The following is a 19,271-nucleotide window of genomic DNA, read 5'->3' as shown; positions in this document are numbered from 1 at the left end:
GTCTTGGTGTGAATTAAATATGAGTGTTTAAGGTTGCCTGTACTCTCTGTGATTGAATGGTGACCAATCCAAGGTCTCCAGCTGCGACCTTACACTGGACGAGCATTTTCTTAGATAAATGGATGGACTGATTTGTTACAACATTCTCTATATTTCATCCTCACAATTATGTTTAACATTTCTGTTTCACTGTCACTTTCAGAAGCCAGAAAATCTACGCGGCCATGCCTTGTTAATTGCCTGCTGTGAAATGATCAACGCCCTGCTGTTAAGATAAGTTCATCATGCTTTATATTTGTTTAATTACCAGGATTTTCTTTGGAATGAGTCATGTTTCTACCTAATTTAATATAATCTAATTATGCTATTTCCATGACCTCCGCAGTGTGACCACTAATAGAATGTTGTTGGGGACCAACTCACATGACTTGCACTTGGGTCCAAAACAGTTTGATTGTTTTTGATACCAGAGTAACACTTTTAAAAGTGCCCATTGATAAGATTTTAAACAACTATTTTAACTTCTATAGTAGGTGAGTGATGTACGCGGACGGATGTCTCAAAAGACTAAATTATCATAAGATTTAACAAGCCGTTGCCTTTTGATATCTCCAGACGGGGTGAATGGAGCAATTAAAAGGTTTACTTGGAACCTAATTATGAATCATGAAAAACTTTCATTGTGTAGATTAAACTCATGGCAGTTGAACAGAGCCTTTAGACATACATTATCTTCATCCGACATTTTTTAGGATTTTTTCCGGATTTGTCAGTTAGTACAATTTCTTAGTTTCTCCGAAATCCACGCATATTTGAGACGAACTCCATTGGAAAAAACTGACAATGCGACTTTTTGGGGGTTTGCGATATATTGGGATATTAAACCTAGAATTATTTTCATCAGATGGCTTGAAAAGCTCTGTTTGGGAAGACTTTGGTTGACTCACTATGACCATATTGTATTCATTAGAGATGTCCCACTCCGATCATGTGATCAGAAATCGGGCCGATCGCGCAATTTTTTAGAGGATCATAATCTGGTGAAAATGTTTTTCTGTTTCATGCCCGTACAGCTTCTCATCATCCCTCCTGCTAAGCAGTACGACCAAACTATTTTTGGTCACCCGTGCAGCTAGCGCATGGTACTTAAAGTTAACGGTGAATGACAGGTTCGTAGCTTTGATCGGGCTAGAAACGCCTTGGTAGTTCTAGGACAGGGGTCAGCAACCCAAAATGTTGAAAGAGCAATATTGGACCAAAAAAAACAAATATGTCTGGAGCCGCAAAATATCAAAAGCCTTAAATAAGCCTAATAATGAAGGCAATACATGCTGTATGTATCTGTATTAGCTATATTAGACTACTATCAAAATGACTAAGTCGGCTAAAAATAATGAGCCTTCAAGGTTTAATGTTTATTTTCCATGCAGTGCATCCAACGCACCATGTGACTACTCTGTTGTATGATGCCTCCTCAAGTTTAACTTCATTACAATATTAATGACTTGTTTCATTGCTTTTATGAAATTATAGAAATTCAATAAAGAAATCTGATTTTTGATGTCATTTGTGCTTGACAGTGATGTTTCGTTATTCTCGCTATATGATTGACCGAAGATTCGAAATACTCTCCAATAAAATGCCTGTTTAAAAATGGTCCGGTTGTTCTTGAATGTGTTCGCTTAAAAGTGCCTATTTAAAAATGCCTATGTAAAGCGATTGATTATATCACACACAGAGAGTATTATTAACAAATGTTATATAAAAGAGCAAACGCACAAATCTGTCTCTCTCGAATGTGGGCCTTTCGGTACTTGGGACATTTTGAGGAGAGAGTCCTGATACTGCATTCTACTGACTTTAAGTAGTGGAAATTTTCCTCATATAAATTGTCCATGGTTACAAAATAATTGAACCCAAAAGTGTTATTGTGACCATGTTTCATTTTTAAACATGCATTTTATGGGAGAGCATTTCAACTCTTGGGCCAATCATATAGCGAGTATAACGGAACGTCAGTTGCGTCACTGGCAAGTGCAGTCAAGAGTGTGTCGCGGGCTATGACGCAAATCTTCGCGGAGAGAAATATTGAAATTTAATATTTATTCTACACATTTTTACAGCTTTGAAAAACGTTAAGAATGTGTCATTTTTTTCCTCCAACAGAAACCACATCAACACAAAAAGTATTAAAAGAGAGGCTGTTCTCAGAACCAAGCATCAAAGCAACAAAAACAAAAAACAAAAAAAAAACTTTTTTCCAGTATCGGATCGGTACTCTGTATCGGCAGATTCTCAAATTAGGTGACTCGGACCCTGACTCGGGTGCAAAAATATGCGATCGGGACATCCCTAGTATTCATATAATACAGTTTAATCCAGGCTAAGGGGGTTCAAATATGAGTGATGAAGATTGGTGTATATAAAGGGATCCAGGAAGCCATGTCCCTGCACAATTGCTGCTTTTATGAAGAAAAACAAAAGTTTACATTAAAAAAAAAAAACACCACAAATTGCACTTCCTGCGATGCGACTATTACACATGCGCATATTGCGATGGCGACGTTCAAACGATATATTATGCAGGCCTAATGCATACGATTTCAAAATCAGTTCCTCTACCGTTGAATAAACAATGTTTTCAAATAGACACAAGGACTGACTGATGTATAGTAACATACGTATTTCCTTAGGCATTCAAGGTGTCATCCACAAGGGTCCCACAATACACTTGTCTCTGTGTGGACATCAATTTTCCTTTGTGTCACACTTCCATGTCCATGTGTTTTATGTCCACTGTGACGACAAACACTACGCCATGAAGGATATCTTTTTATGAGCACTCTTGCTTTTTAAAGGGGAATGCTTAGAAAACTAACAATATCCAATAGTAGGAACATGCTTTAACCATAAAAAGCTCCAAACATCTTTATATTACATTTTTCAATGACACACACACGCGAGTGAATATAGAGTAGATAGAGTGCTCGACTTACTTTCTGGCAAGATATGATGCATGGCTACAGACAGGAAGAAGATGGCATCACTGTAATAAGCCCAGGAACCAGCGCTGAAGTGTTTTTGCAAGGCTTCCACAATTGGGAAAAGCTTGTGAGTGAAAGTTTCCACGTCATGGAACAACACCTGTGTGGGCAGTAGTAACACAGTGCAACCAGTTACAGAGTAAAAACCATTCAGTAAACTGTACACATTGAGAATCGAGAATTTAAGGATAGGGATGGTCATCAATTAAAGTCATCTACTGTGTGTAATTGGGTAATTGGGGCTTTGCAGGTTTAAAAAAAAAAAAAAAAAGTGGCGTAAAGTGCAACAATGTTTCCCTTGCAATAAGATGGTATTTTTATATATTCTCAACAAATTGGTTGATTGATTGATGCAGCCAGTGTCCTTGCTTTTGCTTGTTCTCAACACAATCTCTGATCATTTCCAATACCCAGCGCGCCCAACTAATGTATGTTATTTAGCGAACACTGCCCCCTTGTGTAATGTCTACAATCAACTCCTAAGGTCTTGAAAACTAAACTCAACACATCAAAAGAAAATACGGATTGTGTTGTTTTAATAGCTAGAACGAAATATTATAAATACTGGGGGAAAAAAAGACTAATAACATACTTACAATTTTTAGTTTTAATAATAGAATCTTACTTAAATACTATCATGTTGGTAGTTGTAGTTCTGGAGTAGTTTGTACAAATAAATTAATGGGAAAAAATAGATAATTAAAATCACATGGCCCAATCTACGACGCACATTGTAGTTCGCCTGAATACATTTACACCAACTGGTTCAAATCCAATTTTACGGCAGGTGGATGGAACCAATGGGTCGATTCGATATGTTAAACAGGTTTAAGCAGATGTAAAGGTTTTATTTGACCATTTTTCCTAAGCCGATGTCACACATTTACGTTTGTCTCAAAAACTATTTTTTCCTGAGACAAAAGAAACCCAATCACATAAAAAAAACAAAAAAAAAAAAAAAAAAAACACGTATGCCAAACTGCAAACAGGTCACTCATTTGGAAGTATCCATGAAAGAGGGGGAAAAACAAATAATTCAACACATTAAAGATCAACCAAAAAAAAACTCAAACATCTTATTTGTGTTTTGGGGGGAGTCTGAAATTGATTATTGACATCTCCATTCATTTCAATATAGGAATATTTTGCAATACGAATGATTTGAGTTACCAGAATTAAACTCAAACATCAATGCTTCAATCTTATTGAATAAAATTGAAGGCAAAACCCACGCTGGAGATCACTGCATGCCTACCTCATACTTGAACGTTGCATTTGTGAGGAATTCCTGAAGCATCTTCTCTCCCAGTTCTTTACTGGCTGGATCACTCACAAAATGAAACACCAAGACCTCTCCTTCCAGGAACTGTGCATACTTGACCATAGATAACATGGCCACTCTGAACTTGTCTTGGAGGCTACGGTTTTTGTCCACTTTTGTGAACATCATGAGAATATTGTAGCGTTGGTCCTGAGTCTCGTCGCCACGTGTTTTGGATTGAAAAGCATTGCTCTCTCCTGTTTCTTTTTCCTCGGATCCATCAAGCTGGGAGAACCTGGTATCTAAAGTCAGATCTGCATTGTTTCTGTTGGCATTGTGGTTTGCCTGAGACAGCTTGATCCTCCTGGTAGTGCTTGAGAAGTTCTGATTCTCTGAGCCAAAGTAGTAGAATGCCACCACAGCCAGGGCAGCGGCCAGGAGTAGCACAAACTGAAGGGATCTTAACGTACTGACCCTGGCCATGATTATGCATGCTAGTCTGACGATCCGCATCGCTGCAGTCTCATGTCAGAAAAATAGAAGTAAAACCGTTCCCAAGTTTTTGTCACTCTGGTTCAGGGGAAATTCTATTCAGTTCCTGAAAAATCAAAGTGGAAATTTTAGTACATTAGTAACATAATTAATGAAATCAACAAACTGATATCAACAGTGACAGTCACTTGAATGTCAAGTTACAGATAAGAGTGGGTGAGGGTTTGAAGGCAATTTGAGCAAAAGTCTTGAAAAATTCTATAATCCATGGGTAGCAGGTCAGAGATGCTTATACTTAATTGTCGCAGTAGCGTACCGCTTAATGCTATTTTTAGACCGTGATGTCGCCATCGTAACACGGAAGTGGGACATGATAGACAGGCCCTCGCACACAAACCATATAATTTCTGCTTGTTTTCTCCGGATATCTTTCAAAAAATAGAACATGCCGATCAAACACTGCTGCTACGGAACTTGTAGAAACGACTTTAAACATTACGACATATGAAGGATGTTTTCTTCATACCTTTCCCGAAACCCCAAAATGTGAAAAATGGATCAACTTGCGCGGACGTCAGAAGAGAACAGTTTAACGCCAGCAAGGTGAAGCCATTCGCATTTCATATGCAGTAAACATTTTGTTAGGGGCCATGGTCCTTCAGAGGGCGAAGAGGTAAGCCATTTGGATATATTTACTTATTTTTTAGCGTGGCATTTTAAAATTGGATCTGACTGCCGCTTTTACCTTTTCTGTGAAAAAAAAAAAAAACAACTTTAGTAAGGGGGAAGTGTAAATAAATTATAAAATTAAGATTTGTTATCAATGAAAAAATTGAAAGTGTTCGTTGGCTGTCACCAAGCAGCATTTGCGATTGCTACACAAAAATAGCAATGTAAATTGCCCCCAAGAATGGTCAGAGACGTAAGACAACCAGAGGATATAATATAAAAGAAAGACAGGGCATATGGTGGTAAAGGATAGATTGTTGAAACAGGAGAATGTCATTGTCAGTGGCCTAAGGCAGTGCACACTAGAAAAAGATGTCGACAATAAAGCCAACTATGGATCAGGTCGGCTCGTCTTTTTCAGACCTCGACACTCAAGCAGTCTCTTTAACTGAACATTTGTATGTTCTTCAACATCTTTACCAGTGAATTTGGCACCAGGGACATCATTTTCGGAAAGAATTGGTAGGTTTAGCTCAGTAAATATCTCGTTCGTACACTATTTCTATTCATTTACCATTAGGGACAAACGGGAAGTTGACGCACCTAGCCACAATTGCTAACGTCATGAATATTAATGAGCAAAAGTGACGTGTTGCTTATGGTATGCCATTCATAAAGAACAGGGCTATACAGTGATATACTGTAAATAGACTTCACATAGAAGCAAGATTACTAGTATATTCATGCTAAGTATATACACAGTGAGGAGCAGAGGTATTTGCACCCCTTGTGATTCTGCAAGTTTGCCCACTTAAAAAATAGCTATGGGTCTGAAATTTCAATCATAGATGCATTTCCACTTATAGAGACATAATCTTACAAAAAAAAAAAAAAAAAAAAGCCAAAACTCACATTGTATGATTTTTCAGTTATCTATTTGTAATAGACTGAAGTTCATAAGTATTTTGCAATTACAGAGGTCAGACGCTGTTCTTCACCAGGTTTTCACATATGGAAAACGGGATTTTGGCCCCTTCCTCCACACAAATCTTCTCTAGATCTGTCAGGTTTTGGGGCTGTCATTTCAGCTCCATCCAAAGATTTTCTACTGGATTGAGGTCTGGAGACTGGCTAGACCACTGCAGAACTCTCTATATGCTTTTTACACAGTTAATCCTTGGTCAGCTTGGCTGTGAGCTTCGGATCATAGTCATGTTGGAAGATCCAGCCACAACTCATCTTCAAGTCTCTGACTGAGGGATGGAGGTTGTGGCTCAAAATCTGACGATATATTTCACCATTCATCCTCTGCTTAATACAGTACAGTAATCCTTTCCCCTTTGTCAAAAATTAGCCCCGGATCATGAGGTTTCCACCCCCATCTTCTTTTTCCTCCACATAAGACGTGTAAAGTTTGCACCAAAAAGTTGTATTTTGGTCTCATCTGACCACATGACTTTTTCCCATGACCCTACTGCATCATTCAGATGGTCCCTGGCAAACTTTAGACGGGCCTTCACATATACTGGCTTCAACAAGGGAATCTTCTGAGCAATGCATGATTTTAAAACATTGCACCGTAATGTTCTACTAACAGTAGCCTTTGAAACTGTGCGTCCAGCTCTGTTCAGGTCACTGACCAGCTCCTGTCGTGTAGTTCTAGGCTGAGCCCTCGCTTTTCTCATCATGAGTGATGCCTCAAGAGAGATTTCACATTGAGCCCCAGTCCGAGGTAGATCAGTTATGTTTAGCCTTTTCCCTTTTCTAACAATTGCTGCAACTGTTGATTTATTCTCACAAAGCTACTTTCCAAATGTCCCATAGCCTTTTCCAGATTTGTGAAGCTCAACAATGTTTTCTCTGCTGTCTTTCGAAAGCTCTCTGGTAGCAGTTGGATATGATTGACAGTGGGGTGCACAGATAACAATAATGAGCTAAAACAGGTGGTGGGTGGGTGGTTACTCATGGGGTAAAGGTGGACTTTTTTTTAAAGATAGACTGACAATTCTTTGACTGTCATAATTATTGCTGATTCTCAGGGGTACAAATACTTATGAAATCCAGTAGATTAACAAGACAAGCTATTTTCATCATTCTATTGTGAGTTTATCACTGGTAGACGTCCAATCCATCCCTCCCACTTCAAATGGACTGGATATCTATGGCGGCCAATGACAACCAATGAGTTTCATATGGGGACATTTGAAGTCACTTGCCGTTGAGGGAGATTTGTGTTATTTATCGTAATCTCTGATTTTTTAAAAAATGTTTTACAAGTTTGACCTGTTGAGAAATTGCTGACTGCTAATTGCTGACTGTGTACTGCAAGTCCCACCTGTGGTTATGTGGGCAATTCCCCGTGATGTGCAGAGTATAACCTAAATAATTGTAAATTGATGTCATAACATCCATACCATGGATATTATCTGAAATTGAGGCTTGTATGTCCCACACCATGGCAAGTGGGCATTTGGGTGTTGTTTTCAGCACCATTTTCTGCGTATGTTCCGGGACCTATGCCTGTCTCGTCATTCCTGCGCTGTCATATTGACTCTGCATTCCAGCACCTTATGATTTACAAATTAAGCACTAGTCACTTCTTGCTGATTTTGGGGCATTTATGGGTCACTTCTTGTTAAAACGCCCCAAAATCAGAAAGAATGGGTGTGAATACGCTGGTTTCAAATGAACAAAGGTTTATCCACCCCTCCCAGTCTAAATAGATTGGGCGTCTAGCGCCGTTAATGGCAACCGTAGAGTTAACAGAGACATCATTATTGTGGAAGATTTTGGTAGCAACTTTTGGTTCCTTTTTTTTTTGTTTTCTAACAAGCAGGAGCATAACGATAACATTTTGGTATACTAAGTATCACGATCAGTGTTGTTAATCTTACTGAAAAAAAGTAATTAATTATAGTTACAAATTACTTCTCCCAAAAAGTAATTGCGTTAGTAACTCAATTACCTCAATGTAAGAGTAATTAGTTACTTGGCAAAGTAATTGGTGATAATTACTTTTTTTTTTTCCTCAAAAAAAAAAAAAAAAAAAAAAAAAAAAAAACATTGGCCACACTATGTGAAGTTTTTTGTGAAGGTTTTTGGTACAATTGGCCCGAGCCCAATTCTTTACCCTAATTTACTCTTTACCGTGGATCAACTGTTAAAAGTTGTTAGAATTGCTCCCATTATTGCATTAGTTCCCTTCTCTCTACTTTCGACATATGAAAGTTTTAAAACTGTTTCATCATTTAAAGATAGATTCAAGTCAAGATTTTGCCGATTTAGAAGTATTTTTTTATAAAAAGTTACTGAGGTTCGCTAGGAAGGTTCTCTACAACAGAGCCGTCCTAAAAAGTCTACTGCTTCAAGATGGCGGCTGTCTACTAACGCATTTAGTGCCATGTCTGTCATTTTGCATCTAGGTATATCTATATACAGTACATGTGATATCTACCATGTCTACCATATCTACAATAACATGCGGGCGTAGTTTGTAGGGTATCGGCTACAACATGTATTATTGGAGCTACCTAGCATCGCGTCTGCTCGGCGTCACAACTTTCTTGCCTCTCCCCACTCCTGCTCTGCTCTGTCGTCTCGGTGAGTCCGTCTCCCTCAGACTTTTCGACCAGTATAGTAACGCATGCCTTTCCGTCCTCAGTAACGGTAACGGCGTTGCCAAGATGAGAAAAGTAATTAATTAGATTACCCACTACTGAAAAAAATAACGCCGTTAGTAACGCCGTTATATTGTAACGCCGTTATTAACAACACTGATCACGATACATCACCATTTCGATATTTTGTCACACTCCTAGTGCAAATACTTCTGCTCCTCACTGTATACTTTAATCTATAGGGTTCCTTTCGTATTGTGATTGATGCAACAGTGTGACTGGTCTTGGTAAGAGAGGCAAAAAAAGGATAAGATAAGAGGCTTTTAAGGAGACTTGTCTGATCTGATTTAAGTAGTCAGATCGTAAGGCAAGGCAAGGCAAGGCAAGGCAAATTTATTTATATAGCACAATTCAACACAAGGCAATTCAAAGCTATAAATCTGTTCTATTTTCCTCAGAAAAATCATCCAATTAGAGACGTAAAATGGGAAGATAGTGTTTGGATATGAATATGGCACATAAAGCGATAAAAATGAGAGATGGCAGCTAAATGATACTGTTGTATGCACTACAGAGACAAGAGGTTGAATGTCTGTACGTATTCACTTACATATTGAAACGTGGATTCTCTCTGCAGGTTCATCTTGATAACCTTTCCCCCCCAAAAGCCACACTCTGAAAACGTTACATTGGTTCTGTTAAACATATATAGTACAGTTGTGCATTTCGCATACTAGAACACTACAGTGAAATGAAAAATACGATGCAAGAATATTATAACAACGTTAAGGGAGCTGTTTACAAACTTGCTTCAAGAACCACGACCAATCAATCAATGAATCATTAAACACATTTTCGTAACCAGGTGAAAACAACACGTTGACACAGCGATCTCGTTCTTTTTCAAGGGTGACCTGGTCATAACTTCAGCATCGTACGCTACGTACCGTTGCCAAACTAAACGAAAGCAAAACTATAACACATGCAACTATAGATAATTGTGAGGTATATGTATATACCTTGTTGTCGAAAGCCATCCAGCTCATTTACCGACGCCAGGTAGCGGCTACGACATTTTAGAATGGTATATTTTGCAATAGCCGCAAGCTAGCAGGGTTAGTTGCAACCATGAGCACGCCCATTCCTCTCCGCCCATTTGGCGTAATGTTGCATTGAAGTTTATTGGAAAAATATAAATCCGTTTAGCAACGAACGACTTGAACCATCTTTTATCATAGTATATTATAGTTTTTATTATTTCAAATTTAATTTTTGACTTTTTTTTTTTTTTTAAAGTTAAAAGCATCCATTATTTTATTTGTGTGTGACGCAAAAAGCAAAACGCAGTTAACTGTAAAAATACTTTGGCAATAAAAGAAACTGAAGGATTGCATAATTTATGCAGAGTAGCAATTGTATAATTTTTGGGTTAAGACAGCATTCTAATTACATCTACAGTAATTTGATTCAAGAGGAATGTTACTGCCTAAATTCCGATTTTTAAAAGTATACCTGAATGTAACATGCTTCCTTCAAGTTTACGTTTTCTGCATTCACAGTCAGCGCATCATTTTTTCAGTTGTGACAAATGATAGATTGGCAAATCCTTTTAAAAAATTTTGCATCTGATTAACGCTTGTTTAAAAGCTACCTAATTTTAGTGTTTAGTGATTAATTTAAGAGTCTCCGAGATGAATTCTAGCACGCACGTCATTCAGGTGACAAACGTCTCCCCGAGCACAACCTCGGAACAAATGAGGACTCTCTTCGGCTTTCTGGGAAACATAGAAGAGCTCAAACTCTTTCCGCCTGAGTGAGTGATTTTGGATATGCTTTCCTGTCTCGCTGGTTCTTCCTGGAGGAAATCGCGTAGGCCTCGGTGGGAGCTAATGCTAATGGTAGCACCTATGCGGAGCAGTTGATAACCACATCAGCATCACTACTTTACATCTTGATGTCCACTATATGTGTGATCTTAGTTTTTAATCTTCTGAGACTCTAGCTGATGCCATTTATAGACTGGAAAATTAGATACAATCGATACATACAATAGATCAGTCGAAAACTGACTCTTAACATAGGAATGCTGAATTTTGACACTAGAATTTTGTCTGGTGTGTTTTTAATCATTCCCCAATGAGGATGTTTGTGTGATCTATGTGTTTATGTATGAATAGGTCATGTGTGGCAGTTGAATCCCCTAAAGGATGAGTAGAAGTGTCTTTGCTTGTGTTGGAAAATGTCTTTTATCTCTAGCCTTTTCATCAACAATTGAACCGAGTCTCTTGCTAAAATGGGACATAGAGTAAAGGACTAGTTGATGTTGTAAAATGAGGACATTTTATTTTTATTCCCGTCTGGCAAAACTTTTTTTATTGCCCTATTTTATTCTTCCTACCCCACCCAATAAGGACACATTGCTCAGACTGTATTAGGCATGTGCCGGTATGATATTCCTAAGGTGTGATAACCTTAAGCCAAAATATCACGGTTTCACGGGATCACTGTATTACAATTACAGCTCTGTGGCCTATACTACGAAGCCAGTTTTCTGGCTTAGCAGGGTAACTTCGAGAGTAACTTCATCACGTGCGACCTAAGTTCGCAGCTAAGCGAGACTACGAAAGGTGGATATGTTGGAACCAAGAAGTGTTGCCATGGCAACACACGCCACACGCCAAACCTGGTCGTCTCAGAGTTAGATCTTGCTTAACCCCAGAATTCTAATTAACCACGCTATAATTAAACAGCACTCCTCCGCGGACGTGTCCTCCTGACAATGACAGCGTACCTGGACGACCCATACGACATTGGCGCGCGGATTGTGAGGGGCTCTCTTCGGAGTGCACGGGTTTTTGGAGACCGCCAGAATCCGCTGGCGTGCCCGGAAGATGTTCTCCATGAAAGATTTTCAGCTGAGGGAATTCTTTACCTGTGCCAACTGATCGAGGCGGACGTCACTATAATGTAACCCGCCGAAGTCAGGCCCTCACAAACGGGCAGATTGTGTGCCTCTCCATGCGCTCTTTCGCCAGGGACAATATATGCATTCCAATGGTGATGCTGAATATCTGCGTAAGAACACTGTATGCCGTGCGATTCGAAGTGGGGTATGGAAACGCTTCAAATTGATCGTTGAAATTGCTGAATGTAAACGAATGCGGAGCTTTGCTCTCATATACAAGAAATATATTTAACGAACTTTTCCAGCGTTATTTCGTTGTGTAAATGAGTTAATAATAACGGGTCGGGCTCGGGCCTGCAAATAAAGTTAATTGATCGGGCTCGGGTCGGGCTTGATTTTTTTAGGCCCAAACTAAGGAAAAAAAAAAAAAAAAAAGACATACGTATTCATACAGTCAATGGGACTAAACATACAATTATCCTGCTTCATGTGATGATGTGCGATAAATTATTTCTTACTGTTAACGTACCAAATCTTATTTTATTGTCCTGACAGCAGGCTTTGTTTCTTTGCATGGACATAAGTAAACTGGCATATTGACGCATTCACAAATCACACGATCTGTAAATTCGCTGTCAACAGACCCGTTGCGTTCTACTCGCTGAAACGGTGTTCGATTTCGCGGTGAGGGTGGATTTTAATTCCTCATAACTCCGTATGATCATCACGCATTCCTCCTCCGTGAAGTAAGGTGCCCGTGCCATCGTCACAAGTAGTGTTTGACTCTGGTCTCCGCCCCCTTTTATGTGAACGCGCAGTAACTCTGACTGGGTTGACACAGGTTCGACTAATCAACCTCATAATCAGCGTCGTAGCACCGATTGACCACAAACTAGACAACCAGGTTTTGTCAACTCCGGTTACCCGCTGGTAAACTGGATTACTTCTGGGGAGGTTGAACTCCGTTCGTAGTATAGGCCACTGATATGTCTTACTTTGAGATATCTGGGTAATAAAAAACACACACAAAAAAACTACCATATAACAGGATTTTTATTTTTCAAAACCTATTAGCTTATCGGAACATAAGTATAATGTTAGGTTCAAATAAAAAAAATTAAAAAATTCTAAATAAAATTAAAATAAATGCAGTCCTTTAGTTCAATGTTTTTCAACCAGTGTGCCGTGGCACACTAGATCGTCAGGTGTGCCGCGAAAAATGATCCAATGTCGCCTTTATATAACTGTGCAGATGAGCGAGGTATTGCTTGTGTCAAGAACTGCTCGGATTTCTCACCATCAGCAACTTTTGCTGTCTGCGCCAATGTGGAACTTAGCACGTCTAGTGCACATCATTTGGTTAGACTCGTTATGTGTCGATGTACTCGAAAATGTCATTTCTAGTTTATCCAAATGTGACAACCATCAGTCTTCCAACCTGTGTTTTATTCCAACACATTGTTGAGGAAAGCAAGGTGTCTAATGGCTAGAAATCCGGGCAATTCTTGAACGCGACACAAGAAGCTATCCAACAGTGCCATGGTGCCAAGCAAGTTTAAACGTCACCTTCAAACGAAACACCCGTCGCTTCAAAACAAGTAGATGGACTATTTTGTTCGCTTTCGTGAAAACACAGAGAAACTGGCAACTTTTTTGTGGAAAAACTACCAAGGTAAATCAGAAAGCCCTCAAAGCCAGTTACCTTGTTGCTGAACTTGTTGTTAAATCCAAAAAGTACCACACTGTGACAGAGACATTAATACTACCTGTCTGCAAAGCCATTGTCTGCGAGATGCTCGGTCCTGATGCGGTTAAAGACATTGCTCAAGTCCCCCTGTCTGATAATTCTAAGCTTTTTCAAGCCTAACTGCTATAAAAAAATAATAAATAAAAACAAAGAAAGACAGAAAGAGATAGTTGTTGAAGGTTAAGGATAGTGACTTTTTGTTCATCTGAACAGGCTCAAGTTTCACAATGAGTAAGTAAGCATACTGAGAAATTATTTTAGAATTAAATATACAGTACAGAAAATAATTTTGGAACATATTTGGTTTGTTGTGTGCCGCAAGATTTTTTTGCAATGTAAAAATGTGCCGTGACTCAAAAAAGGTTGAAAAACACTGCTTTAGGTGAGCCTAAACCCACAGCCACAGCTCAACCTTATGACCAGCCGAACAAAAATCATTTAATTATTTTCCATAAAAAGCAAATGTGTATGACTCGTATCATGTTTACATTATACACACACACACACTTTTTCAACACAAAAAATTGCCAGAGGAAAAAAACACCACGTTGAACCATCGCTAGACACACTAAACACGCTGGAGTTGACTCTAAAAAGCAGGTGGGAAACATTCATAAAAGTGTTTACGAATATGGTGCTACCTTGACATGCGATCGCTTAGACACACGATCTTTTCGACGTCCGACGTAAAATTTTATTCGCCATTTGTTTCTACATCCGACGACATGCTCGAAATACGATGACATGACAGCACCGCAGACGGGTGCACGTCGGATTTTCTTGAGACAGAAATCAACACAGGTTCCAAGAAGGTTAGTGCAGGTGGCGAAGGGGAAAAAGGTGACGCTAACCTGGAGGGTCCTCCCATCGGCATAACCCCGAGGCGCAATGAAGGTGAGGGCCAGCTCTCAGAAGCCGGCCGCAGTGGGGAGCCAGCCTGAAAGCCGCTGGGGAAGAAGCCGCGTTACTTCTAACCGCTGGAGAGCCAGCCCAGAAACCGCCGGGGAAGAAGCCCCAGTCTCCGCTGATCGGCTGCGAGGGGGGCTCCGTCGCGGCGGCACTTTCGCGCGATTTATTTCAGAACTTGTGCAACACAACACGCCTACTGTCCACTGCAGTTGATGGTTTTCTCAAGAAAACATTAAAAGTGAAAGTAAACTCTCAACCGCTCCGCTCCCTCTCTCTAACACGTCAGACACATGGTGCGTTCAAGTACAGCAAACGTCCGCCACATTAGAATCTGATTCTTACATTATTACAGGAATTATTATCATTTTATTATTCCAGTTTTTATAAATAATGTATGTGTTTTGCTGTATGTAATTGCCATTTCTAATAGTACCAGCAGTATTTATTAAGGATTTAGTGTAGGTTTTCGGGCTGTGGAACGAATTAATGGAGTTATAATGTATTCTTATAGGAAAATCATGCTTGACATGCGACCATTTCGACTTACAAACAAGGTCCTGGAACGAATTAACTATGTAGAGGCACAACTGTATTTAATTGTGTATAAATGCGAAATCATATTGGTGGAATTTCCTCCTTGGCAGCAACCCTCCGCAAAAATGTTTTACATCTTGGTTGGCCCTCCTCTTCTCATACGCAGCCATCTGTAACTTTTCTGTAGCCAAAGTGTTCCCATACCAGCGATTTTGTTTTTATCGATGGGGGAAAAAGTTCAGGAGTTTCCCCTCCTCCAGCCAGCGTGTAGCACAGTTGACTCATTGACACTGAGCAACAACTGGTGGGGGAGGGTTGAGCCTTACAGCTGCAAGCGAGGGATTTTTCCATGCATTTTTGGGACATAAAAAATAGGGGTGCAACGGTTCAGTTAGCACACGGTTCGAACCCCGGTTTTGGGATTACGGGTTCGGTTTCGGTTTGCGTTTTGCTTTTTTTTTGTTTTTTTAACTGCCTTTATTTTGCTTTTTAAAAAATGAAATAAACACTTAAAATGTAAACATTTTCGACTGTTAAAATGCCTCTTAGCTCTTTGGCTAGTGTAGTGACTGACTACTGAAATACACAGTAGTAAAAAAGTTACTTGGCAAAGTAACTGGTGATTGCTTTCATGTTTTTTTTTTCCATTAAAAAAAAAACAAAACAAAAAACATAGTAACCTTTGCTATGTTTGGAGGTCATTTAATGTTGTGAATCATCCGTTAAAGTTGATAAAATTGTTCCCGATTTTGCATTAGTTCCCTTCTGTCTACTTTTGACATGTGAAAATTTTAAAACTGTTTCATCCTTTAAAGATAGACTCAAGTCAAGATTTTGCCGATTTAGGAGTATTTTAGATAAAAAGTTGCTTAGGTTCGCTCGTAAGGTTTACTACAACAGAGCCTTTCTGAGAAGTTTACTGCTCTAAAATGGCGGCTGTTTACTAACGCTACCGAGTCTGTCATTTCGCATGTAGTTCTAGATGCCTGAGACATCTAGGCGTAGATTGTATGTTGTCGGCTAAGTCAGGTAATATTGGAGCCACCTAGCCTAGCATCGCGTTTGCTACAGCATCTCAACAAACTCTTTCCTCTCCGAGTCTCTGACTTTTCTCGCGTCAATCAAGCAACGCATTGTCTCGTTGCAGAAACGGTGACCAGATCCGAACGGATGAAAAAAAAAAACGTAATGCAAGAAAAACGTGCAGATTTTGAACGTAATGTACGGCATACACATTCAAAAACGAGTGCTCACTTGTACAAATTACGACGAGACCGTACAATTTGACAGGTATGGATTATAGTGGACCGTCACAGTTAGGTAGTAGCACTCTGTAGCACGGGACATCCAACTTCCAACTATCAGTGGTCAGGGCGAAACTATGTGCTTTAGCGAAATCTTTGATGGCTTTGCGTGCCATTTCATAAATGTCGGGGATTACGTTGTTGGAGAAATATGTCCGCGAGGGAACAATGTAACGCAGGTCAAGTGTTGCAAATACATTAACGAAGCCCGCCGTGTGTTTTCACTGGTGTCATCATCGGGGTTGTCCTACCCTGAGAAAGTGATATCTGTGGGTGATGCTGGCTGAGGTGCCGGAGTCATGTTATAAAAAGTGTTGCCATTAGCATGGGGAACAAGCGCTCAGCAATGCTTGCAATTTTTTCTTCTTCAATATTTTCTCTCCCTCCGCATTGTAATCCACCTGGAAACCAAAATATTGCCACACCGCAGATTTGAAAGAAGCCGGTGCTTCCTCCTCGGTCTCTCCACTTGCCATAGTTATTTGTTTTAATTCTTGTTTCACTTTCACTTCGCTCGAGTTCGGAATACATAAATTGCAAAACCGAAAAGGCGCGGTTCATAAAGGCTTATTGAACCGTGCAGGGCGAACCGAACGGTTCGACTTTGACCCGCAAACCGTTGCACCGCTAGCTAACACCTTAGGGACGGTATGACAGAATTTTTTTGTGGTTTTGAAACCTTGACATTTTCATACCACGGTATACCTTGAAACCAGTAATCGGCACATGCCTAGTTTAGAGACTTTGTCCTAGAGGTGATTGACTGTCTTCATTGAAGAAGCGGTCTTATTGGGTTGTCGCTGTTTGTATGTTTTGCACAACATATGTGTGTTTTCTTTCAGTGACTCTCCCTTGCCTGTGACTTCACGTGTGTGTTTTGTAAAGTTCCTTGAGTCTGAGTCAGTGGGAGTCTCCCAGCACTTGACCAACACTGTCTTCGTGGACCGGGCCTTGATTGTGGTGCCGTTCGCAGAAGGTTGGTGTCCATTTCCTGTCTCTGAAACATACAGTATGTGACACATTGCTTATGCATTTGATGACGTTAAAAGAGCGTCATCATGTGCTCCACCTTTGTTAATTGTCTGACAAACCAAGAGTTCTGATGGAATAAGGTATTTGATAAAGTGAAAATTTGAATTTGTGTCCATTTGTGTCTTGAAATTTAGCTGTAAACTGTTATTTGTGTTGTGGTTTTCATAGTGGACAAGTCAATTGCAGAGAGCCCCTTCCTTGCTGGCTGAAAGTGGTCCTTTGCTGCCCTCAGAAAAAAATGGCACCAGGCTTACAAGCCCCTCATGTCTCCCTTTTTTTTCTCTCTCTTAACTATTTTTCATCTATTTAAGGAATATTTTCTTAGATTTGTTCACACAAATGCATCCATTTTTTAAAAGAGCTTACTGGGACACTTATTATCTGCAAATAAAATGAGATGGAACAACCCGACAACCGACCAATATATACCCACATGTTCAGAATTTGTAGATATGAAACATACACATAACAAATACAGTAATTGTATTTTAAAAAATGCACTAATTAACCAGAAGACCAAGAAGTCGTTTTACCTTTTCATCTTTTCATCTCCACACAAATCTCTGAAGGGGTTGAGTGCATCTCCCATTTTAACAGTGGTGTTTCTTTTGTTGTTGTGTTTTACAGTTGTTTTTCCTGGTGCAGCCAGCCCTATATACCAGGCCCTGCTGCAAATGCCACCAACCGTTTTGTCCTCTGCAGCCTTATCCTGTTTCTCAAGTGTCAGTTCTGTTGTTGCTGTGCACGTGTGTGTGTGTGTGAGTGTATGTGCGCGTCTGTTTTACAACACGAAAATGTCTGATGAACATGAAAATACTGTACTGTTTTCAGATTGCACAGCCATGGATTCATCTTCATAGAAGTTTCCCCATTTTGAATTGACCTTTTTTCCAGCTTTGGGCACATTTTATTATGTATTGGTTTGTTTGTTTTTTTCTTAGACTGTGGCTTTTGCTGATAATGCCCTATAGGTATTTAATTATACATACTGGTTTTGGTTTAGAGTTGTTGAAAAAACTTATAATGTTACATCAAAGTAGGTTATGCTCCTACGGTACACTTTTTCCTCTATAATAGTGGCCAGAGCCTACTTAATGTGCATCATCTAATGTAATATTAATGCACCGTTTTGAATATATGCATTAAAGTCATGGTGCAACTCTGCAAGCTCTGTCAGGTTCACTATCCATTAGTTTTATTTAAGATACAATTGTTCAATTATTGATCATTAGTCAAATATTAATACATTTCTTGTACAGTAAATGGCTTTGTGCATGGGCCCAGAATGGACTCATCCACTATACACTGTTTGCAATAGAAATGTCATTTAGAAATTAGAACTTGGAAATCAACCAGCTTCATGAAACTGACTTTGTTTTTGCTGCAATTATGGTTACACATTACAATATGTATGTAGCGGGTACACAGAAAGTGTATCCGTTGTAGCACGTGGAAACCTCCCCGCCGATTCCTTCATGTAAGGTCGCTAACGGCTGCGCCGTTGGCTCGAGCTTTATTGGCGCAGTGGTTACCGAGCTTGCCTGCCGACTAGAATTGTCGCGGCGCGCGGGTTCTCGTCCCAGCCTAGTCAGAGGTGGGAGCGGAACGCGGGGCGGCACAGAACAGACTCGGGTTACAAATGGGGGCTCGTCCGGGATCGGCAGCGAAGGTTTCGGGGGGAGAGTGTAGCGGGTACACAGAAAGTGTATCCGTTGTAGCACGTGGAAACCTCCCCGCCGATTCCTTCATGTAAGGTC

The 19,271-nt window shown here is 39.8% G+C and overlaps 2 protein-coding genes across 4 annotated transcripts in view; one reads left to right on the top strand and one right to left on the bottom strand.

The window, feature by feature from the left end:
* Positions 1 to 10,235, bottom strand: part of xxylt1 (xyloside xylosyltransferase 1) — a 32,837-nt gene extending 22,602 nt beyond the window's left edge. The window contains exons 1-4 of one of the 2 annotated variants that reach the window (XM_057842155.1): positions 10,103 to 10,235; positions 9,694 to 9,758; positions 4,300 to 4,903; positions 2,997 to 3,144 (exon numbers count right to left, since the gene is read on the bottom strand). In XM_057842155.1, the coding sequence (XP_057698138.1) occupies positions 2,997 to 3,144; positions 4,300 to 4,818 (667 nt within the window). In that variant the 5' untranslated portion in view covers positions 4,819 to 4,903; positions 9,694 to 9,758; positions 10,103 to 10,235. The remainder of the gene's footprint in view (positions 1 to 2,996; positions 3,145 to 4,299; positions 4,904 to 9,693; positions 9,759 to 10,102) is intronic. The other variant, XM_057842156.1, reaches the window with a different exon arrangement.
* A 365-nt stretch (positions 10,236 to 10,600) lies between these two features.
* The window catches only part of LOC130918518 (serine/arginine-rich splicing factor 11-like), a 26,901-nt gene continuing 18,230 nt past the window's right edge, over positions 10,601 to 19,271 (top strand). The window contains exons 1-2 of one of the 2 annotated variants that reach the window (XM_057840262.1): positions 10,601 to 10,896; positions 17,325 to 17,458. In XM_057840262.1, coding sequence (XP_057696245.1) covers positions 10,775 to 10,896; positions 17,325 to 17,458 — 256 coding nt within the window. In that variant the 5' untranslated portion in view covers positions 10,601 to 10,774. Of the gene's footprint in view, positions 17,459 to 19,271 lie in introns of both variants that reach the window. The other variant, XM_057840263.1, reaches the window with a different exon arrangement.

This window comes from Corythoichthys intestinalis, chromosome 7, assembly GCF_030265065.1.
Source record: "Corythoichthys intestinalis isolate RoL2023-P3 chromosome 7, ASM3026506v1, whole genome shotgun sequence".
Classification (NCBI taxonomy): Eukaryota; Metazoa; Chordata; class Actinopteri; order Syngnathiformes; family Syngnathidae; genus Corythoichthys; species Corythoichthys intestinalis.
Note: the sequence above shows the minus strand (reverse complement) of the source record. Positions and strands in the feature narration are given on the sequence as shown.